The following is a 24,382-nucleotide window of genomic DNA, read 5'->3' as shown; positions in this document are numbered from 1 at the left end:
CCACACAATATAGCTAGCCATTAAACCTAGCAATTTGTAAATCAATGAATAAATGGCTGTCATTAGAGCAAGAGCTTCTATAGGTTTTTTTAAAAGACAATTTGGAAGAAAAGTAATTCCCCTTCAGTCAAGACTCTTTCTCTTTCTGCTCGTCCAAGAAGCCCTCGCTCAGGCCATGACCTCCTGCGTCGCTTCCTCTGCCCACCCATTCCTCTCCCACCGCTCAGCCCCTTTTCCAGGACCCCCGCCATCTCTGCCACCGCCACCGCAGAGCCCCCGGCGCCTGCGTGCGTCCCGGCCTTACCCGCCGGCAGGGGGCGGGCCACGGTTTTCCGTCCTGCGCGGCCGGACTCTGGCGCCCCTCTTGCCCCAGCCTTTGCCCAAGCTCCGACCTGGATACGCTTCCTTAGCAACGAGTTGCCCGTGGCAACAAGAGGACGCGGGGCCGGAGGCTGGATTTCCCGCGCGTTCCTACCCTTGCGTGTTAAGAGGCGCAGGCCGAGCCATGTCGGAGATCCTGTGCCAGTGGCTCAACCAAGAGTTGAAGGTGTCCCAGACCGTGAGTGAGTGACACAGCCCGGGGAGAGCGGGCTAGGGGCCAGCGGGGGGCTAAGGGCCCCGAGCTCGGCGTGCTGATGGAAGGTGGCGGGGAAGGCGCGAGCTGCGGAGTCCAGGCGCCTGCGGGGCCCCCAGCAGCACCCCTGGCGGGTCCGATGGCCCCAGTCCAGCTCACTTGAGCTTCTCCCATTCCCATTCTGCAGCTCCCGAGTTACCCATCGTCATGGTGGGCCCGACCCCACAGTTTGTAACTTACTGTGCCCTTCTAAGCACAGTTTTTGGAGGTCTCCTTTGTTCCTATGAAGAGAAGAATTTGCTGGACTCTACAGTCTGGCCCTGACATTACTCCCTTCGAATCCTTAGACGCATGTGCTGGCAAGGCAATGAAATAAGGAAGCCTTCAGGCCAGCTAGGGCTGTGTGCCCCTGGACAAGTTCCAAAGCCTTTTCTGAGTGTTTCCTCCGGTGTAAAATAGATCCCACAATACTTTCCGTACCCAACTACCTAGCAGGAGGGGGGGGCTGTGCGAAAAGAGTTAATGCAGACCATGTAAACATTTACCAGCTGTAGCAGTTTTAGCTCAACAGTTACACACATTAGCTATTTCTGACCACTCTTCACTCTTGACTAAAGCTGACTTTACTCACTAAACTGTTTTTATCCCAGCCATGAAGTTGCCATCCAAAATTTCTAACTCCCACACCAACAGAGGCACTTGTACATGCTGGCAATTTCTAGGACAGCCGCGGAATTCCGACATAGCGGCTATGCTCCACCTCCGCTTCTTTCTGTTGTTTCTTCAGCACTTCGTTTTCCAGCTGGTATGGTTTTTGCTCAAGGCAAGAGGTTTTCAGCCCAAATCGTTTCCGTCTGTTTTCACAGCGGCGCCCTCGCATAATGCCGCGTTGCTACCAGAAGGGCAATAGTGCCAACCCGACCTTAGGTCAGCCGTGGAATTTGCTAGATCAGGAGTGTTTCTGCCTCAACAAAACATTTATTATCAGCCTTAGGCTCTTTACCATTGGTGCACTTCCGGTTGCATTTCTTGAAGCTTAAACCCTAGACTCTTTCTTTGCTGAACCAAGACCCACATACTCCCTGGGAACTGCAATCAGTTCTTTCCCAGGATTCTATGATCATCCGCCCCATTTTGTCCCTGTTTCGCACCTAAAATGTGCTGCTGATCTCAGGACAATGCTTAGCAGTTTTCTTATTCCTTTCTTACCATAGGAGCCAAATTGCATTATAATTCCCTTAAGTTATACTCTTCCACAGAAAAGCAGCTACAGACTGCTGAATTTAATTTGGTTCATTTACTTGTAAAACGTACACCCTTTGCTCAAATCCCCAGGACTCTTGCATGTTGAAACACTTTTGAGGAAAGTAAGTAAAATTAATAAGAAACATAGTAATAGTAGTATGCCATTATAATTGTAGTAGTTGTAATTGTAATCCGTTTTGGAATTTGGGCTTTGAGAGGGAAAGGAAGAATTACTTCTTTCTGTGAAGGTGAAAAGATGGGAGGGGTTTTAAGGGAGCATGTTAGCAACATAAACTATGAATGGAAAATTCCTGATGTCTGCTTCCCTGAAGTTGTTAGCGAGACAGCTGCAGTTTTCCGCATCCCATTCATTAGGAATACGTGTTTATTTCTTGATCCTAACCGCTAACTGAAGCCTAAAGAGACTGATGTAACCAAATTCCACATTGTAAAAGGCTTTTCAGAGTATAGGAAGCACATTCAAATGTATTTGGAAACAAGATAGAATCTGGGCATCTGAGGAAGCACACTGCCAGTTGTCGATTCCAGCCATTAGAGAAGCCCTTGTATGGTGTGTAGTTTAAGGCTTGGCATGGTTTATAGGAACTCTCATGGAAATACAGTAAGTGGCTACAACCTCTGGAGCAAGTAATAGAGGAATTTTCTAGATAAGGGTTGTGTTAAGAGCAAGGACTTGGAAGCCAGACTGCCTGGGTCGAAATCACTTAGCCACCACTAGCTGGTGACCTTGGGCAATTTATTTACCTAAATTTCATGATACTCAAAATAGGAGTAATAACACTATCTCATCAAGTCGTGTCAAGATTAAATGAGATAATAAATGTAAATGTAGTAATAAATAGTAAATATATTAGAATAATACTTGGGGCATGATAAATGCTCAATCTCACTCTTCAGAAACTGTCATACAAAAATAAAATCAGCAGTATGTCAGGATATTTGAACAAGGATGTTTATTGCTACATGGATTGTAGGGACAAAATGAAAAAATGGGAAACATTCTGAATATCCTTCAAGAGTAGAATACTTGGATAAATGATTTTATATTCATGCTACAGATTGTTATGCAGTTATTAGAAAAAATGAGTTAATGCTATAACTTTTGACCTAAAGGATATTCATGTATTTTTGTCAAGTAAAACATTAAAGTTATAGCTTATGTGAGGAGTATAACTGCATTTTTGTACCAACTAGGAAATATATATACACAAACATACTTATGTGTGTGTATATATAGCTGTTTTGAGCATAGAAGAATGTGTGGAGAGCCACGTACTAGGCTATTGACATATGCATGAATCTTCATATTGTTTGTATAAGCAGAGAGAAAAGTGTGGAAGGATGTAAAATAGTGTGTAGATATTGGTTACCCTGGGAAAGGAGAAGATTGCTGGCTTTTCTTTATACATCTGCATTAGTTGGCTTATTGCTTGTATTACCTTCATAATTTGAAAGGAACATTCAACATAACATTACAAATAGAAAATCAAAAAAGAAGATGAAGCTTCACATGAAAAAAAGGAGAAAACGATGTTTAACATCTTTTAATTGAAATGAGTAAGGATCTGTAATAAAGTAGAATGGGGGGTTACATATGAATTATTTTCTTAAATGAGTTTTGTAAATGAAAGAAGGATAAAAAATAATACATGAAAATATTATTAGACACTTGTACCAGATGCTGTGCTAAGCCCTTTACATAGGGGTTTTGTTTTGTTTTGTTCTTTTAAATTCTAAAAAAAACAAAAAAGAAGGGGCCCTAAGAGACATTGTTGCAGCTGTAAAGATGAGTAAAGGAAGCTGAGAAGCTTGGTAATTTGTTCAGGATCACACAGCTAGTGGTCACAAGGCTAGATCTTTGCCTTGTTCTCTTAGGCATTATATTGTATATTGCAATTTAGTTAGGGAATATATATTTTTTAAAAAAACACAACTCTCCCAAGAGTATTTATTTGAGCTCCTTTTATAAGGATTACTGTTCAGTTTGAAATTATAAGAAGTACCCAAATTCAACCACCCAGGCATGTTGTAACTTCACAAGGTATAACCTAATTCCTAGATAGGTAAATGGCAAAGGTGGATTTATCAGTGTTTGTTTAGAAGTGGGTCAGTTTAGGGGTGCCTGAGTGGCTCAGTCGGTTAAATGTTCAACTTCAGCTCAGGTCATGATCTTGCGGTCAGGGAGTTTGAGCCCCGTGTTAGGCTCTGTGCCGACAGCTCAGAGCCTGGAGCCTGCTTTGGATTCTGTGTCTCCCTCTCTCTCTGCTCCTCCCCCACTCTCTCTCTCTCAAAAATAAATAAACATTAAAAAAAATTCAAAAGAAGTGGTTTAGTTCAGGGGCGCCTGGGTGGCTCATTTGGTTAAGTGGCTGGCTGACTCTTGATTTTGGCTCAGGTAATGATCTCATGGTTCCTGAGATTGAGCCCTCTGTTGGGCTCTGGGCTGGTAGCTTGGAGCCTGCTTGGGATTCTCTGTCTCTGCATGTCCCCTGCTTGTGAGCTTGTATGCTTGTGCTCTCCTTCTCCCTCGAAATAAATAAACATTAAAAAAAAAAAGAGAGAGAGAAGTGGGACAATCCATACATTGTTTGCTAGGACAAAGAAAACAATGAGAATGCCAAGTGAGTGCATTTGCTGCCTTCATGAGGTTAAATAATGGTTCAGTTGTTGGCAACACAGCCAAAGGCGATTGATTTCTGCATTATTCTGAAAGGTAGAAGTCAATTTGGATAAAGCATACTATATTGAATTTTGTATTGCTAGGACTACCCTGAGAATCAGCAGTCAAGAAAATAAATTCCAATGATCCTCAATCGAGAATAGTCTCTCTCCATTTAATGAGGTTCCTGGGAGTCACCAGAGATTTGATTAGCCTTAATATATGAAGATACAAAGCTTTGTTGCCAAAGCTAAAGATCTCCAGTGAGTTTAACTTAACAAGACCATTTCTCCCAGAGAATAACACTTAGATGTATATGTTAAAATGCCTTGGAATACAAAAAGTTGCTCGACACAAAATTACATCTGAAATTCAAGCAGTTGTTTTCATGCAGTTGTTTCTATAATGAAAAATAATGTAATGTTACTAAAAGATTTGCTGTAAAATTCTTTAGGAATTCTCACTTATTTTCAAGAATAAGCATTGCTTCGGTTTTACAAAACTCTTATGAATTCATCATATGAGGAAACTAGCATTGTAATGTAACATTCTCCATAAATGAGTAGAAGCCTTTGAATTCTATGTTATAGATCAGATCTTTTGTAAACATGAGTATATACTAGTAGTCTGTATTCTTTTAGTTTCTGGGTGTGGTTATATTGAAAATGTAAATACCTTACTATGCATATTTTCATTGTTTAAATAATCTTAAAATTTTTTAATGTTTATTTATTTTGAGAGAGAGAGAGAGAATGCATGCACATGAGCCAAGGATGGGGGTGGGGGGGGGGAGGAGAGAGAGAGAGAAAGAGAGAGAGAGAGAGAGAAAATCCCATGCAGGCTCCATGCTGCCTGCACAGAGCCCCATGCAAGGCTGGATCTCACCAACCATGAGATCACGACCTGAGCCAAAATCAAGAGTCAGACACTTAGCCAACTGAGCCACCCAGGCACCCCTCATTTGTTCAATAATCTTAAACATTGTTATCAGGGGTCGCAGAGGTGCAATAAAGAGAAAATTGCACTTGGGAAAGTTAAGTTTCTCTATCAACTTTGTAGTATCTGAAGCATAAATAATCTCTAGGTCCCAATTTTAAGTTCTGAGAAGTAAGAATAGTAAGTGTGCTAGTTCCAGTGATGAAATGAGTGAGATATGGGGATGAAAGGTGTAGCATAGGCAGTACAGTCAGTGGTATTTAATAGTGTTGTGTGGTGACAGATGGTAGCTACACTTAGGGTGATCACAGCATAAGGTATAGAGTTGTCAAATCACTATGTAACATATGTAACCAAACTTCGACTGAAAGAAATGGTAAAAAAAACAAAACAAAAAAAAAACACCTCTATATTTGGAAGGATATGAAATGAGATTGGAAATGGAGAACACCTACCACAGTGCCTAACATCTACACTAGATCTAGATATTCAATAAATATTATTTCAACTGTTTTATGTCCTTTACTTTAGGATAGCACCTATGATAGCACCTGTCACATAATAGGCACCTAGAAACTAATTGTTTATTACATGAGAGTCTATGAGTGAGGCAAAAGTATGTTTTAGGCTGAACTTTATGGATTTGTTCATCCTGAGAACCCTGGGTACTTTAATCCTCATCTTTGTGATTTCAGAGGCTCTGCTTATTTTTATTTACTCATTTATTTAATTTCAAGTTAGTTAACATGCCGTGTAGTATTTGTTTCAGGAGTAGATCCCAATGATTCATCACTTCCATATAACACCTAGTGCTCATCCCAACAAGTGCCCTTCTTTATTTTTAAAAAAAATTTTTAATGTTTATTTATTTTTGAGAGAGACAGAGACAGAATGTGAGCCAAGGAGGGTCAGAGAGAGAGGGAGACACAGAATCTGAAGCAGGCTCCAGGCTCTGAGCTGTGAACACAGCTGTGAGATCGTGACCTGAGCTGAAGTTGGACACCCAACCGACTGAGCTGCCCAGGCACCCCTAACAAGTGCCCTTCTTTTTTTTTTTTTTTCAACGTTTATTTATTTTTGGGACAGAGAGAGACAGAGCATGAGCGGGGGAGGGGCAGAGAGAGAGGGAGACACAGAATCGGAAACAGGCTCCAGACTCTGAGCCATCAGCCCAGAGCCCGACGCAGGGCTCGAACTCACGGACCGCGAGATCGTGACCTGGCTGAAGTCGGACGCTTAACCGACTGCGCCACCCAGGCGCCCCAACAAGTGCCCTTCTTAATGTCCATCCCCCATTTAGCCCATCGCCCCTCCTCCAGCAACCCTCAGTTTGTTCTCTATATTTAAAAGTCTCTTATGGTTTGCCTCCCTCTCTGTTTCTATCTTATTTTTCCTTCCCTTCGCCCATGTTCATCTGTTATGTTTCTTAAATTCCACATATGAGTGAAATCATGTGGTATTTGCCTTTCTCTGACTGACTTACTTCGCTTAGGATAATACACTCTAGTTCCATCCACTTTGTTGCAAATGCAAGATTTCATTCTTTTTGATCTCTGATTAATATTCCATTGTGTATATGTGTATGTATACATATATATACATATATATACATACATATATACACACACATATATAATTGGATCCTGATACACACACACACACACACACACACACACACACACACCACATATGAGATATATATATATACACATATATATACATATATGTATACATATATATATGTATATACATATATATATACATGTATATATGTGTGTGTGTGTGTGTATATATATATATACACCACAGCTTCTTTATCTATTCATTAGTTGATGGAAATTGGTCTCTTTCCATAATTTCACTACCATTGATTACTTTCAGCAGTTTCATTCCACTTTTAACCTGGTGTCATTAAACCACACATTTTTTCATACTTCATTCCTTAGGATACTTGGGAAATATACTGTATCTCTTGTAATACGACAGATTTTGATATTTCCTGGCCAGCTCAGCAGCATTTTCCTTGGTTAAAATTTGGCTTCCATTGGCTGGAAATTGAGACACCAAGTCTGATAGCTGAAGGCTGTCGTATAAAACAATGTCAAAATTTTCAAGATATAAAGTTCCAAGAAAAGAATGCCACCTAATATTTAAACCATCAAAGAAGATTAGAATGATATAGAGAATTTGTTTCAGATAGAAAATCTTGAGAATTATGATAAAGTCTTCAAAGGAAAGGCTTGATCATCTTCTTGTTATACTGGAAGAAAATAAGCTGTCAATATCCACCAGTCAAAGACCACAGGATACATACCTATAGTTGAACAAAGTTGGGTTTATTGACTTGTAGCCAACAAGAGAAAACACATACCATGGGGAACTGTGGGTGTTAGAAAGGACTTAAAGCTTCTGGGTTTGTGTTAGGTATTTATTGACAAGAGTTCAAGGAAGCAGTGCTTTGCTCTGAATTAGATCCTGTCAAGAAGCATAGGCAACTCTATGACTGGATATCTTAATAAATCTTATCTAGGAACTGGAGAGGATAAACCAAGACAAAGATTTAATTGGTAAAAAAGCAGAAAACATATTGGCCAGAATAGGGAGATTTGGGGTCATTTTTTGTGTTTTGGACAATATTGTTTTGGTCTGAATACACAGAAGATTACAAAGGAATTTTGTTTTTGTCTTGATCTATAAGGGTCACAGAGTGGCCTGGTCTGGTGTTGGTGTGCTGTGAAATTGATTGTTTGGCAGGAGAATGCCAAGGCCTAGCTGTGAGTGCCAGGCCAACTCCTAGGAACACCAAGGCCTGATGGGGCTAGGTCAGTTCCAAGTCATCAGCAGCTGCTTTTCTCTCTCTTAAATGAAAGTAAATTTGCTTGGCTTTTAAAATGTGGCTGATATGCAGACTAGGTCTTTGCTCTTCTAGTAAAGGTAGAGTGAAGACCACTGAGCATAGAATGTATAGGTCTACAGACCCTTTTTCACGATTCTAAAATTCAAGTATCTCTTTATTCATTGGGTGGCAAAACTTGACCAGAAATGTTGCAATGCCATGTTTAATTTTTAATTCTCCCATTGAAGTGTTTTACTGTAGGGATCAACTGTGTTTGATTACACGTGCTTCTGGTGGGACAATGTCAAGTATTTGCTCTCTGAATATTGAATTACTTTTTAAATAAGGATGTTTGTACTGTAGTCATTGAACTCCTGAATTACATGACCTGTAATTAATATGACCTGTTATCTTAAATTAGGAAGCAGTGATAATAATAATAAAAAATGTCGCTGAACACTTATTATATGCTAGGAATTATGCAAAGCATTTACATGCAATATCTCATTTAATTCTCAAACTAACTCTTATGGCATAGAAGCCATCACTCTTCCTCTTTTAAAGACAAGAAACTGAGACATTTATAATTGCCCAAAGTCTGGTGGCTTATAAATGAGCAAGGAGTCAAACCAGGAGAATGTTTCCCCAGAGACTATGCTCTCCTCTTAACCATTTTGGAATATAGAAGGCTTATCTCCTTTATGTGCTTTCTCCAGCTGGCTCAGAGCCATTTTGGTGGGAAGCACGTGGGTCATTTCATCTGTTGAATCCTGCCTCATCTAGACCTTCCACAAAGGCCGACATCAAAGACTGCAGCAAAAGAAAAGTGTAGTGATAGGGATCAGGCGTGTAGTTTGGAAGTTTGGAGGCCAGGTTGAGTTATTGCAGAATGACCTTCAACCCAGATGTAACTTACGTCATTTGTTGCTGAATGACCTGATCCCAGATGTAAATTATGTCAGAACTCAGGATGAAGAATATCACTGGGCTCCACAGTTTGTTTATTTCTCATATTATTCATTGTTCTTGTCCTGGAGCCAACCTGTCTCTTCTTTCCCATAGGAAATTTCAATTTTTATTGCAAATTAACTTATAGAGGTGGCCGTCATGAAATTCATCATGGGATTCAGGAACATTTGGTGGGAAGAAAAATATAATGAAGTAAAGGGAAAAAAATAAGCTTTCCTTTGCTTTTTTCTTTTTATCCTTCTTGTTTCTTTCCCCACAGTCTTCTCCCTTTCTCTCTCTCTCTGGCCTCTTACCTGTCTTCTCATACTTTTTAATCTATGTATTCCTAGCTTGTGTACTTTTCTTCATTATCTTCTTTCCTGTCTAATTTCTTGCATGTATTCATCTTTTTTTCTTCTTTTATTTTTTCTACATGTTTTTCCACTTGCTATCATTCTTCACTCATTGTTCGCTTTTCTGCTTATTTAGCACACAGTAAAGCTGAAGTGTCCTATGCATACAAAGCTGCAGACATGTTTCTGTACGTGTTTACTTGTAGTGAACTATTTGACAATGAAATAATAAGCGTTTACTGTTCTTTGCCCTTTATATCCATAAATGCCTCTATTTTACTCCTATCAATTGCCTTCTTAATATGTCATGCATTTTAAAGGAAGTGGACTATGACTTTATTTTTCTGTGACCCTTTTGTAGCAAACAGTTTACTAAAGGCCATTCGTCACTGAGGGTGACAGTGTAGGATACAGATGTTCCCTAGAACAGGATACAGATGTCGCCCCCCTCCCCCTTATTCCTGGGCTGCACTTCAGGTATTCAATCAAACAAACAACAGACATAGTGCAAATTCCAGGGGAAGGGAGAGGGGACTGGAACTACCTGATGGTGACATAACAACAGCTTCAGAATGCAAAGCAATAAATAGTCTTTAGATTATTAGTAGAAATCCATTGTCTGACAATAGCTATATGTCAGATGACCCCTCAGAAAAGAGGAGAATAAGGATGGGCCAGGGAAGAGAGAAGGGCAAAACCCAAACAAACCAAAACAAAACAACAACCCAGGAAGAAGAAAGCAACAGACAGAGAGGTGCAAGGCACAGCCACAGCAGCCCAGATGGCACGGTGAGGATGATGATGGCAGCCAAGACCAGGTAACAGCATTGGTGGCCAACAGTGTCAGGTCTTTGAGGGAAGGGGAAAGCAGCCGTGACTCAGGAGGAGGAGATAGCACATCTCCTCCCTTTGGAGGTGGAAAGCCATTTGGATTTCAGTTGCTTCAAATACTACTTCTGTATGATGCCAAGAGACACGGTCAATAGATTCTGATGCTAGATGGTTCTGGAGTTGGCCCTAAGTAAACAGAATCAATGGGCATAATTGATACCATTTTAAATACTTTATTATATATTGATTCAACCTAAGGATTGGGGTATTGTTAAGAATATAAAATATTTTGGGGCACCTTGGTGACTCAGTTAAATGTCTGACTTCGGCTCAGGTCATGACCTCACAGTTTGTGAGTTCGAGCTCCACGTCGGGCTCTGTGCTGACAGCTCAGAGCCTGGAGCCTACTTTGGATTCTGTGTCTCCCTCTCTCTTTGCCCCTCCCCTGCTCTCTCTCTGTCTCGAAATAAATAAGTAACCATTTTGGGGGCACCTGGGTGGCTTAATTGGTTAAGCTTCCCACTTCTGCTCAGGTCATGATCTCAGGGTTTGTGAGTTCAAGCCCCCCACCATGCTCTCTGCTGACAGCTCAGAGCCTGGAGCCTGCTTCAGATTCTGTGTCTCCCTCTCTCTCTGCCCCTCTCCCTCTAGTGCTCTCTCTCTCTCTCTCTCAAAAATAAATGAACATTAAAGAAAAAAGAATATAAAATAAGCTTTGGGTGAAATTGTGGGCTGGTGTCAGATATGCTAGTTTTATCCTTATGATAATGTGTAGTATGCTGAGTAAGGTCTCTGTGACTCACCTCACTCGACCGCAACCACACATCAACTATCATTTCTACAGATTGGGAAGAAATGCTATTTCTTCAAAATCAATTAACCACCTCGTTACTAGATAGATAAAAGAGGACAATCTGGTACGGAGGAGCTTGTGGTAGTGCAGTGATATATAGTGTTTGACTGCTGTTGCCTGAAGGACCCTGAGAGAAGCACATTGAGGGTTTGGGAGGATTTTGAAATCATTTAAGAGATGATAGCTTTGTCCTATGATAACATAATTTATTTTGTGTATCAGTTCTGCATTGTAACCCAATGTCCTTCACTTCATAAGAAAAATACAAGTGACCCCAAACTAAGGACATTTTTTAAAAAACAAATTTTATTAACACTTAAAATTTTTTCCTGAACATTATGTGCTTACTATGGGGCAGGCAGAGAGCCAAGCATTCCTCAGACATTACCTCTAATCTTTAAAACAGCTCTCAAAAAATAATAAAATAATAAAATAGCTCTTCAAGAGAGATGTAGATACGGTTATCTCTGTTCTAGAGATGAGGATACTGGAGCTCAGGGAGGTTAAGCAGCTTGCCAGAGGTTGCACAGCTAGTCAGGGGCAGAGTGAAGATGCCAGCGTGGATGTCTCTGGCTCCAAAGTCTGTTTTCCTCTGGGCTATCTGTGTCATTGCAGAGGACAACAACTGGACCAGAGTAACCTCTGGAACCACCAAGGGAAAGCCTGATTGTATTTGGTAGGCTTTATTTGAGAAGATGCAGATAGATGATTTTTTAAAAATTTCTATTGTAAAAAGGTTGAAATTAAGTCTTAAGGTTTACTAAGGTTAGATTGCACCTCACTTGGCCAGAATATGCTGTCATCGTCCATAACCTGAATTGATAACAAGGGTATTGGAATGTAATTTTGTAAAATAAATTGAAGTTGTTTTTATTTTTTAAATGTTTATTTATTGAGAGAGAGAGAGAGAGAGAGAGAGAGAGAGAGAGAGAGAGACAGGGAGAGAGAATCCCAAACAGGCTCCATGCTCACAGGGCAGAGCCCAACTGGGGGCTCGATCGCATGGAACTGTGAGATCATGACCTGAGCCAAAATTAAGAGTCAGACGCTTAACCAACGGAGCCACCCAGATGGTCCTGAAGGTTTGCTTTTAGATCTAAGTTTGTCTTGATGAATTTTATTGGTTATATTTTGTTTAATTAGATCAAAAGTTGTGTTTTCTTTCAGAATTTCGTATGTCATCAAGTATTGATTTATATTTATTCAGGGATATTTATAAGGCATCTACTGTTAAACTTCAGTCTTTTTATTTGATTATTAAAAGATGTTTCTAGAAGTACTTTCACAGCATTTTGAATTTAAGTTATGGAATTCTACTCTATGTATACATAATGAATATAATGATGCTCTATATGCAACATTATCTTTACATTTCTATCTCTATGTTTTAAAATTCAGGTCCCAAGTCATTTGCAAAGGCATTTTCCAGTGGCTATCTAATTGGAGAAATTCTGCACAAGTTCGAACTCCAGGGTGATTTTTCAGAATTTTCAGAAAGCAGGTTAGTGAGATTGAGTCTTTCTAAAAGGGTCATTTCCTTTGGCATTTGGATGGCTTTAGCTCCCAGAGTTAACTTTAAAAGGATCATGAGCCACAAGATCCCTTCCAAGCCTGAACCAGCCAAACACACCATTGATATGAAAATTGTTGGCTCCTGGAATATGCATGCTTCATTGTCCCAGGAGCACAGAGGAGTGAAAGTTATATGGTTGCAGCAAGACCCCCTCTCTAGATGGGACCTATTTTAGGATCTCCTATATTTCTGCAATTTGAGGCCATACTACTTCTTATTTTGTTCATTGCTTCTCTCTTTTAAGAGAAGTAAAGCAACATACGGATTCCTGGCAAAAAACCACCCGTAATATTTTTTTTTTGTTTTTAGCAGCTATATTGAGATATAATCCACAGACCATAATTCACCAGTTTAAGGCATACAATTCAGTGGTTTTAAGCATATTTACATGTTTAGTACATTCACAACCATAGCCACTAACCACCTGGCCCCTGGTACCCACAAATCTATTTTCTGTCTCTATAGATATCCCTATTTTACACATTTATGTATCAGTGGGATCAAACAATATGTATATTTTGTGACTGATCATGTTTCAAGGTTTATCCATATTGTAGCATGTGTCAGTACTTCTTACTTACTGTTTATTTGCTGAATAATTTCAATTGGATATACCACATTTTGTTTATCAATTCATTAATTGGTGGATATGAGTTATTGGTTACTATGAACAGTGTTGCTGTGAACACTGTGTTTTTACATGGAAATGTTTTCATTCCTCTTGGGTATATGCCTAGGGGTGAAATCGTTGGGTTACACGGTCTGTGTTTACAATTTTGAGGAACGCCCATATTGCTTTTCAAAGTGCTGGTATCATTTACATTCACACTCGTAATGGATGAAGGTTTCAGTTTTTCCACAGCCTCATCAATATTTGTTACTGTCTTTTTTATTATAGTTACCTAGTCAGTGTGAAGTAGTATCTCGTGTGATTTTGATTTGCATTTCCCTAATGACTAATGATGTTGAGCATCTTTTCATGTACTTGCTTATTCGTCATTTGTATAGCTTCACTGGTGAAATGTGATTCAATCTCTGCCTATTTTCTTTTACACTTCATGTTTTAAAGCAGTTTCAGATTTACAGTAAAATTGAGAAGAAAGTACAGAGATTTTTCATTAAGCCCCTGCCCTGACACATTCATCACCTCTTCTATTATCCGCTCCCCTTACCAGAGGTGCATTTGTTGCAGCTGATAAACCTGTGTGATTCATATTCACTCGAAGTGAGTACTTTATATTAGGATTCATTCCGGTGTTTTTCCTTCTATGGGTTTGGATAAATGTGGAATGACTTATAGCTACCATTATAGTATCATAGGTAGTATTTTCACTGCCCTAAATCCTCTGTGCCCCACCTACTCCTCTGTCCCTTACCTCAGCCATGGCAACCACTGATTTTTTTTTTTTTTTTTTTTACTATCTTCATAGCATTGCCTTTTCTAGAATGTCATATAGTTGGAATGACAATAAATAGTAGACTTTTGGCTTCATTCACTTGGAAATATGCATTTAAATTTCCTCCTTGTCTTCTCATGGCTTGGTAGCTCATTTCTTTTTGCACTGAATAATATTTCATTGTCTGGATATACCGGTTTATTTATCCATTTATCTACTGAAAGACATCTTGGTTGTTTCCAAGTTTTAGCAATCATAAGTAAAGCTGCTATAAATATCCACATGTAGGTTTTGTGTGGACATAACACTTCAACTCCTTTGGGTGGATAACAAGGAGCACAGTTGTTAACCTCATGTGATAGCAGTACGTTTCGTTATAGGAATGAACTGGCTTCCTGAGTGGTTGTACCATTTGCATTCTTCCTAGCAGTGAGTGAGAGTCCTTGCTGCTTCACATCCTTGCCAACATTTAGCGCTGTCAGTGTTTTGAATTTAGGCCATTCTAGTAGGAGTATTGTGGTATCTCCTTGTTATTTTAAATTCCAGTTCTGAAAGTTGCACAGTATGTATGATTATTCTTTGTGCTCCAAGCATTGTCCCTGGCCCATAGCTGACACACAGTCATATTTTTCTATTGAATAAATGCATGATGTCAGAAAGTATGCCTGTTTAGCCATAGACGACTTAAAGCACCATACCAGCCAGATGATGTATGTAGTATTTCAGGTATACTAAATTAGCTTTTGTCAGCAGGGCCATAGAGGCTCTTTGTGTGAAATGGAAAAAGGGACCTCATCTGGATGGACACAGTTGTAAAGACACAGGTCTTAGTGAACAGAGAGGTCTTTGGGCAAAGGAGAGGAACCCCTTTTTGGCTGAAACAGCCTTGCATCAGGGACAGGGATTGGCAAGCTGAGCATAGGACAGTGTCATACTCTTGCCCCACCCTTGGACAGGGGTGCCCCTGAGTAATATCATATGTAACAGCCCTCTCTTTCACCCACTGCAAACAACTAACTAACTTTCTATCCCACTGAGAATCATTTCCTTAATGTGAGAAGAGGGACCCACTTGTTCGGGCAACCAAATTCTATTCATCTTGAATTCTTGGAACAACACACTTTTTTTCCCCAGGGGCACATGGTCTTTGAAAGAAGGCAAGGATCAGTAAATTCATGGATATGACCTTTGTAGTAGTGTATTTAATGGGGAAAAGCATCCTTCTTTGTCAAAGCCTGTTTTTTAGGCAGATGTCTAACGCTAGGGCTCATGATTTGGAGTTTTTGTTTCATATTTTTAGTGTCTTTAGTCTAAAATATAAATGTTGCCTATAACTGAAGTTATTTGCCTTAGAACTTCTTAATTCTGAGAACTCATCTAACTCTGAAAGACTTCTCTGTTCTAGGATATGTTTAGTTCACCTCACAGGGTGAAAAATGAGCAGATCAGTTAAAAGAATAAAATGTAAAGGAGCTTGAATATCCCTGGGGGGACAGCTTCTACTTACCTTGTAAGTAAGATGTGTTCCCTCACCAGGTGACAAGGAGGAGAGAAGCTAGATAATCTCTTGGCAAATAAGAACTGCAAGTATCAGATACCTAAAATAATTTAAATAATCCTAAGAATGTCTTATGTCTTAGAAAAATCATAAGAAAATTTGATTTTCCCTCTAAGTTCTAGAATAGGAATAAATAAAAAGTAAACACTAATCAGCTAAGCTAAGAATTGTGGCAACCAAAGTATGAGACACAAAAGTTTTATCTCCTAAACCAATGAATGTAATGCTAAAATGATCATGAACAAACATGTCACATGAGTTGCCATGAACTTATTACTTTCTTTTTTATGTTATATCCTACAGATAGCATTGCTTGCTCATGAGAAAAATAATACTGTGGAGGGGATTTGTCTCAAATGAGGTTTTTGTTCTTGATTATCTTCCTTCCACTTTGTATGAAAGGGAAAACCCTTCCATGCTCAAATTACCAGTAGCGTGTTTTTGTCCAGTCAACAAAGAAAAGCAAGGAGAGACAAACTTCTTCCTCTCCCCTTGCCCATTCACTACCCTCTATGCAACATATATACAACATCTGGGGATTTGCTGTAAGAAAACTGAGACATCAAATATTAAAAACAAACAAACACTACACATAGAGGAGAAGACTTTTCCCAGAATACATTCCTTATTCCCTCAGAGGTTATCATTTGCATCATATACTCTGTCTCCAGAGCAAAGATGTCCTTACAGTTTGCCTGTATGCAAAAACATGTTGATTTTCATGCAAACTGATTGAGCATATGCTATACCAAGAGTGGACTTCCACCAGTTTACACACTAGTTACGCTCTTAAAATGTTGTTTTTATGTATTAAAAACTTCCAGAGAGAAGCACTGTTATACCTGGCTCTTCAGCCAGTTCATAATAGCCATTTTAAAGCCTAATGTGTGGCTGATGTTTAATACTAATAGGCTTACACTGCATTCCTGGGGCCATGTAAAACAAGTCAGAGGAGAGGAAGTGCTCTCCACTTTTACTGGGTGCAGGGCTAAGTTTTGATAAAATTTGGAAATGGATAGTGTTTGCTTTGGGATTTTCCCTCCTGAATTTTGATGCCCCTAATCTCTGTAGCCCAAGGTTATGATCCAGGCCAAAACTCCGACAAGTGGCTCTCTGGTGGTCTTTCCAAATATGTGTAGTAGGCAAGACATATGGGGCTTTTAGGATAGGAAGGGCATGAAAGAATAACTGTGCGGGAAGAACAAGAAGGGGTGTCACGTGCCTGTCCAGGGAAGGTAGGCACAATCGTTGACCTAACTGTCCTTTGCGACTATACCCTGCAAAACGTGGTCTGCTTTACTCATTTTAGGCAGATGGTTGTCATATCAAACTGTAAGGTCATTTGTGGGGAAGCAAACTGCAAACCTGGACATAAGAAGACCTAAAAAAATGTTACTCTTACTTAGAGATTTCCTGTAGCATCCAATATTTCTTCTCAGCCCCTCAGAGACCTGTTTCTCTTTTATAAATTCAAACTATTGTATTGTATTCAAAGTTTGTTGATGTGGTTTGATATGCTAAGTATACTTTACCAAATATTTCTGCTGAAAGAATAATAGTAAACGGAGGAAATAGGACAGTAAGTTACACCATATAACTAGAAAAGGAAATCAAGTTACTATGTCACTATTTTTGTTAACATTGGTCTTCCCATGATATTGACTCCTTATTCATATTTAGAAATCATTCATATATTTCCTCAGCCCTACCTCCTTTTAGAGCATGGGTTTTTAATTTGTAGTGAATGGGCACTTTTAGGCTAGATTTTAGGAGTTTCACAAACATCCAGAAATGGGATACATATTTTGTGTATATGCACGGATGTGTTTTCTTTCTTGTGGAACAGGTTCCATGGCGCTCATCAGATTTTCTGTGGTATCTGTGATCAAAAAAAAAAAAATTAACTGTGAAGGAATCTCTATAAACCTCTACACACTTAATTGAGGTCGTTGAATATCATTGTGTCTTCCCCAAATAACTTTATAGTCCAAAATGAAGTCATTGAGTGAAAAACCCTATATGAGAAATTCTACCCAGTAGGTGCCAACCCCCTTTTAACTACAGAATCTTTTTTTGTGGGGTTGAGGGAGGTTGGGACTTTGACTTATATTGAAGTATATTCAGTATGTTTTTTTCCTGTATATTTTTTCCATCCTTCAAGTATATTCAGTATATTTTTTCCAGCACTGAATGTTGGCAAGTTAAAATAAGGAGGAAATAAGCCAGTGGTTAAAACTGATATTTGCATCTAGTTGGAACATAAAGAGGCCCAAGAATTGAAAATGCATCCAGCATCTCTTTGGCCATATTTTTGTCACTAGATTCATTGTCACTAGGCTCATTGACAGCCCTAAATCATTTGAGACCCATATTCCAACACTTACCTCAGTTTATCATTTTTTGTTCACTCATGTGTTGTCCTGCTGTGAGCCCCTCAAGGGCAGGGAATACATCGTATTCATCTTTGTAAGACTTTAATAAACTTATTAAAATCTCATAGGTGATTCAAAGATAACTTAAAATTAGAAAGTCTTTACTGATTCTTAAAGTAGTAATATAAACTTTAAAGTGAAGATTGCATAATTAATTAGATTGCTTAGCTAATATTATTTAATTAAATATTTCTGACAGTGCCTGAGAGGATTGTTGTTAAAGTTGTCAGCACAACATTTAGGGCTATTTTCAGACTCGAGTAATGATATCATTTAAAACAATGGAAATTTAATTTTTTTTAATGTTTTTTATTTTTGAGAGAAAGCGAGACTGAGTATGGGCAGGGAAGGGGCAGAGAGAGAGGGAGACACAGAATCCAAAGCAGGCTCCAGGCTCTGAGCTGTCAGCACAGAGCCTGACATGGGGCTTGAACCCACAAATCGTAAGATCATGACCTGAGCTGAAGTCGGCTGCTTAACCGACTGAGCCGCCCAGGCACCCCTAAAGAAATGGAAATTTAAATTACAGCTTTGCCTTCTGAGTAAAATATTTTTTAAAACCATAGTTGTTTTTCTGTTTAGAAGAAAACACTTAGTTATCTGTTTTTTTGTATTGACTTCCTATAAAAATTCTAGCATCTATTTAAGCAGAAAAGTGTATAAAATGAGTTTTAGTTTCACCATTCAAGAGAAGTAAGTGGGTGGAGTTGTGGACAATAGAAAATCTCAATGTATTTACATGACTGAGTGGTTTTACAGAGGAACAATATATTGTAAAGACCGTGGGATAATTGATCATATCAGATCATGATCATGCGTCGGATATTTGTTGTTTTTAATTCAATGTCAGTGTCTAATTATGTAAAATATTTTAATGCCTAGAGTTTCAAGTGCCAAACTTAATAATTTTTCTCGCTTGGAGCCAACACTTCACCTTCTGGGTGTGCAGTTTAATCAGAATGTGGCCCACAGCATCATCACAGAAAAGCCTGGGGCGGCAACAAAACTTTTGTATCAGTTGTACACTGTTCTTCAGAAAAAGAAGAAAAGTGGGCTGACCACAGTGGAAATGCGAACCATGCAGCCCCCAGCAAACGCCAGACACCAAAGCATGAAAAGTGAGGCTTTTCGAGACGTAAGTACACAAAGAAACATAAGCCTACCACCATGTAAAACTTGGTAAGGAGACATGACAGTGATGTTGCATTTCAAAAAAGCCCCATTGGGTATCTGTGTCCCTTATGTATGTTATTGGCCATACTTGGGTTTTGTTTTATATTAATATTTTCAATTCATCCCCCCACATGGCTACTAGTGTATCAAATTCTGTGTGTTCCTAATTCCAAGTGTTTTCATGCCTTGCTCCTCTCCCTATTTCTGCCTCTGTCATATCTGCTCATATCCCTGCATGAATTACTACCACAACCTACTAACATTTCTCCCGGTCTTCTGGCTTTCCGCCAGACGTCAATCAACTGCTAGATGAATCTTCCCAAAATTCCGCTTGCCCTGGGTTCTTTGGTCAGAAACCTCTCATTTTACGTATGTCCTGTCTCCAACCTGGACTGACTGACATTCAAGATCTTTCACTAAATGCTCTCAACCTCTCTGACTTCATTTCTTCATAGTCTTCAGCATAAAGTCTGTCTTTTCTACATTGATCAGCAACCTATCCTTGAACAACTCTTGTATATCTCTGTTCCTCCCTCCCTTTCACCCAAGCTTATACTTCTCATCTCTCCTCTTCCTGCAAGCTTTTCTCCATCTACTTCTGTGGCAACCTTCCCAGTACACATGGATTCCTCCTAGGGCACACGTAATTCTCACTCTCTGGTGTTAAACTCCTGCTGTTGATATTGTTGGCTGACTTTCATGATTTATCTGTCATAAGGCCTCACAAGATTTTTAGTTCTTTACGTTCAAGGAATATGCCTGGTGCAATGATTTGAACATTGCAAATTGTCATTAAGTGTGTTTTGCTTAATCGATACAACGTTTTAGTTGACGGTTCTCTCTAGTTCCTGTGCTATTTCCTTATGGTAAGTGAAGTACATTAACTCTTCCAGGCCTCTAGGATAATGGGGGGTACTGCCCTGATGGAGTGCGCTAAATAGAAATGGAAACAATTAAACATGTACGTTGAATTTATGAAGAAACAATGACATAATAGATGTGAGGGCTGTCTGCACTTTCAGATTTTCCTATTCTCATGAATCTTATGAGCCTGGTAGAAGAATGAGCTCAGCAGCCATGGAGAGCTGGAACTGGATTAGGCTTACGGCCAAAGCACATGGTATCCCATCCTGCTTCCTTCACGTGCAAGGTGACTAACTTTGAACCAATCCCTGAAACACTCTCAGCCTCTATTTCTCTATTTTCCCAACTGTTAAAAACAAAATTGATTATCTCCACCTGCCTCAGAGTTGGGCTTTTTTTTTTTTCAGTTTTTAAGGAAACAATACACAAAAAATTCTTTATTAAGTGTAAAACAGTCAACAGCAACAAGCGCTGTAAGAGCTGTGTAGTTGAGGCCAAAAAGAAACCATTAGGTTTAAAGTTGGCCATGGTGACCTTCCCAGAGTCAATCATTCGTTTGTTGAACAAATATTTGTTGGGTTCCTATTTTATGTTAGGCAATTGCACTATGACCAGCACAAAGATGGTCCCAATCCCCTTGGAGATAAAATTTAGGGGAGAGAAAAATGTTTCAGTGGAGTAGTGTGGAATGTGGTGAGTTGAATAGTCAATTGAGATGAAGAAGACTGAAGCATAGACTATTCATTCAAGAAATGTGGAGGGAAAAGAGAAGAGAAAATGAGAACAGTAGCTGCAGGAGAGAAGCTCAAGAGAAACGTGAGGTTATTTGTTTCCTTTATGGACATAGAGACCGGGACAACTTGCCAGTTGAGAAAAAGAATCAGTGGCAGGAGATGACTGGTGTGAGAACCAAGTGGAACAAGGTTCTCAAGGGAAGAAAAGAGGATGCGACTGATGGGCCAGGTGGAGGAGGAGATATGTTAGGAAGGAGTCAGACATGCCTTTTTCTTTGATACCAGATGGAAGAAAATTCAGGTGTCTATTGCATAATAATATTGACTAAAACTTATTGATTGTACACAGGGAGGTGCAAAGCCCTGTTCCAGGGGCCGTGCATCTGTTACCTCCTTTGATCTTCACAACACTCTTATGAGATAGGTGCTTTTGTTATTCCCATTTTACAGATGATGAAACTGAGATGTAGAGGGATTAAGTAACTTGCCCAACTTAATGCAGCTAGTAGGGGGTAGAGTTGTAACAAACCTAGGCACTGGGTCTCTACTCTTAACAGTAGACTCCATTATCTCTCAGTGGGATTTCCTGGGTTGGGGAGAGGATAATAATTAAGCTGAAGATCTAGATATCGTATTGAGGTCGAAAAGTAGGATGTTCAAGGACCTGGCATTTTTGTTGCCTCTGAAGATGGAGGCCCAGCGATTTTTAACGAGGAGAAAAGCTGGAAGGTGTGTATGGGAGTAAAGTCAGCTGATAGGTCCTTAAACGATCTTCTGAGTAAGTGTCAGTATCTACTGAGGCGGTTTTAGAAGAGAAGGACCAAAAATTTTTTGAGTAACAGTACCATTTGAAAAAAAAAAAACTTTTAGTAAGTCTTTGGCTTTTAAGGAGATTACTTTTGGATATAAACATTTTAGTTAAAAGCATCAGCCATATTGCTTTGACGTTAAAAGCATCAGCCATATTGCTTTGACGTTCATTTTCTTATATTGTTACACTCTCGTTCCCAGTGGCCTGGAAGTTTCAATGTTTCTTCACTCTTTACTAGGAGGTAGCTTAAATAATGGAAAGAATCTGGCTTCTCATATTATCTCGTATATGTTGAATTGGTTTTATAAAATTATTCTTATGAAAATGTACTTCTAAGAATTCATTCACGTAATAAATACTATTTATTAAAAATTAAACTCAGGGCAAAAAAATATAAAAGTATATATGAGACTATTTTATAAGAAGGAGTTCAGATCATGTTTTTATTGTTTTTATGTAAATTAAAGATATAAGTGATTAGTATTGGGCTTGAATTTAGTTTAACCATCAAAAATAGTATTTCGTAGAAATTTTATTTTGAAGACAAATTTTATGTGCGCTTATAATGACAATACACTTTTATTTTCTAGTAACGAAATCTTTTGAAATGCTTTCTTCATTTAGAGACTTAAAAACCTGATACCACGTCAAACTGATTTCAATCTGATGCGGGTTACACACAGGTTTCAAGAAAAATATAGACACATGAGAGAAGATCTTGTCCGCATGCATTCTGAGAAACTTGAAAAATTTCAAAAACTCAAGGAAGAACAAAGATGTTTTAATATTGAAAAGGTTTTATAGTACAACTTTTCCAGAAATTCATTAGTGCATAGTAGTATACTGTTTGCGATTTATGCCGATAGTACACATTGCATAAGCATTAATGTGGCTGAAGTTGCACGTTCCTTTGACTCATGCTCTGCCCCACTCTCACCTTTCTCTCCCCTCAGTTTCCCCTTTTCTCTATCCCCACTCCTGCTGTCACCTCTCCCTGAGACCAAGAACAAGAACTGCCATTCTCTGGAGTGGCAGGACCACTTGATCTCTTTTTTAAGTTGTCTGGTTGAAATTAATGCTTCCGATGCCTTAGTGATGGGGGATTGCTACTAACTGCTCCAGTGAGGGCTTATGGCTGTTTTCCCCACTAAGGGCTGTGGAACAGGATTCCGCCTCTTTGGTCCCTCTTCTGCAATCCCTTGGTCTTCCTGTCCTGCCTCATTTTTCTCATCCTGGCAATGTGGGGTGATTATCTGTTTGCTTCCCTTTCCAACACCCTTAAACATCTCTTAACTTCTTTCTGGCCTCTCTTGCTTTGACTAATTCCCTGCTGTTTCTCAAATTCCTTTGAAAATCTTTAGTGATCTCCTATGCCTTTAAGAACATGAGCACATGACTGGTGTGTGGAATCATTAAAGATTTTTAAGAGAATTTCAGATGACTAGGTATATGGAATGTGTAAACTACAGGCAAAAGGATTATAGTTTTCCTCATTGCACTATAAATCACTTGTTAAATTCATATATTTAGAATGACAAGAAATTAAAATATCCTGGATATAGTCAACCCCCTGTGTGGAGGGAGGGAACGATGAGAGACAAACTCTGGCAGATCTTATGATCCCATTAGTTGCCAGAGTGTAAAGGGTTGGGCTTCCCCTTCACATTGCACGGCAAGGAGACGAGGCACTCTTAAAGTAGTGTTTGAAACCAAGTGCTGGGACTCTAATTTTTAAGGAACCAGCCTGTCTGTGAGGCATCAAGTGTAATGCAGAAAGTCTCCAAAGAAAGTTGGGAGAAAGGAAATATGAAACCATTAAATATTCTGAAATAACTTATGTTAACAATGGTAGAAAGCAAATAGGACAAAGGGCAAAGCCTATGTATTCCCTGTTTTCTAAAGACGAAAAGATCTTTAGATTTTGGAAAGTAAAATGGCAAGAAAAAAATTTAAATATATTTAAATTATAATTTTTGACTTGTTAGTGGTTAACTAAAGTTTCTCATCTTTGGGTATAGGAACTAATGCTCTTATTAGTTCTTTAATGTAATGCTTTAGTAGTAAAGCCATGATTAATTTTACATGTTACTTTTTTAAAATGTTTCTTTATTTTGAGAGAAAGAGAGAGAGAGAGAGAAAGAGCATGAGCAGGGGGAGGACAGAGAGAGAGGGAGAGAGAGAATCCCAAGCAGGCTCCATGCTGTAAGCACAGAGCCTAATGCAGGGCTTGATCCCATGAACTGTGAGACCATGACCTGAGCTGAAATGAAGAGTCGGATGCTTAACCGACTGAGCCACACAGGAGACCCTTTACATGTTCCTTCTTAGAACATTTATTTTTTTTTATATTTTATTTTATTCTCACTATTATTTTTCTTTACTTGTACCCTCCTGCTTATTTTCTACTTAAAATAATTACTGCCTACATAGAGAAGAGATGATCCAATAATGGTATCACATAATTCAGTATTTAATCCAATATTTGAGGTTGCTTCTGAATTCATTGTTTAAAGTGTGACTGAGTTTTGGGGAAGTTTGTCATTTCTTCTGGGTTCCCCAGAAGTCCTCCTAGAGACCATCTCCT

General features: G+C 39.1%; 1 protein-coding gene across 1 annotated transcript in view; it reads left to right on the top strand.

Annotated features, from left to right (window-relative positions):
• Positions 1-314: 314 nt before the first annotated feature.
• LOC123577944 (sperm flagellar protein 2-like) overlaps positions 315-24,382 on the top strand; it is a 185,364-nt gene continuing 161,296 nt past the window's right edge. The window contains exons 1-4 of the mRNA XM_045440407.1: positions 315-563; positions 12,655-12,757; positions 19,099-19,351; positions 22,423-22,593. Of these exons, the coding sequence (XP_045296363.1) occupies positions 506-563; positions 12,655-12,757; positions 19,099-19,351; positions 22,423-22,593 (585 nt within the window). The 5' untranslated portion in view covers positions 315-505. The remainder of the gene's footprint in view (positions 564-12,654; positions 12,758-19,098; positions 19,352-22,422; positions 22,594-24,382) is intronic.

Source organism: Leopardus geoffroyi, chromosome A1 (genome assembly GCF_018350155.1).
Source record: "Leopardus geoffroyi isolate Oge1 chromosome A1, O.geoffroyi_Oge1_pat1.0, whole genome shotgun sequence".
NCBI classification, from domain to species: Eukaryota; Metazoa; Chordata; class Mammalia; order Carnivora; family Felidae; genus Leopardus; species Leopardus geoffroyi.
The sequence above is the reverse complement of the archived record's forward strand: the minus strand, read 5'-3'. Positions and strand labels throughout refer to the sequence as shown.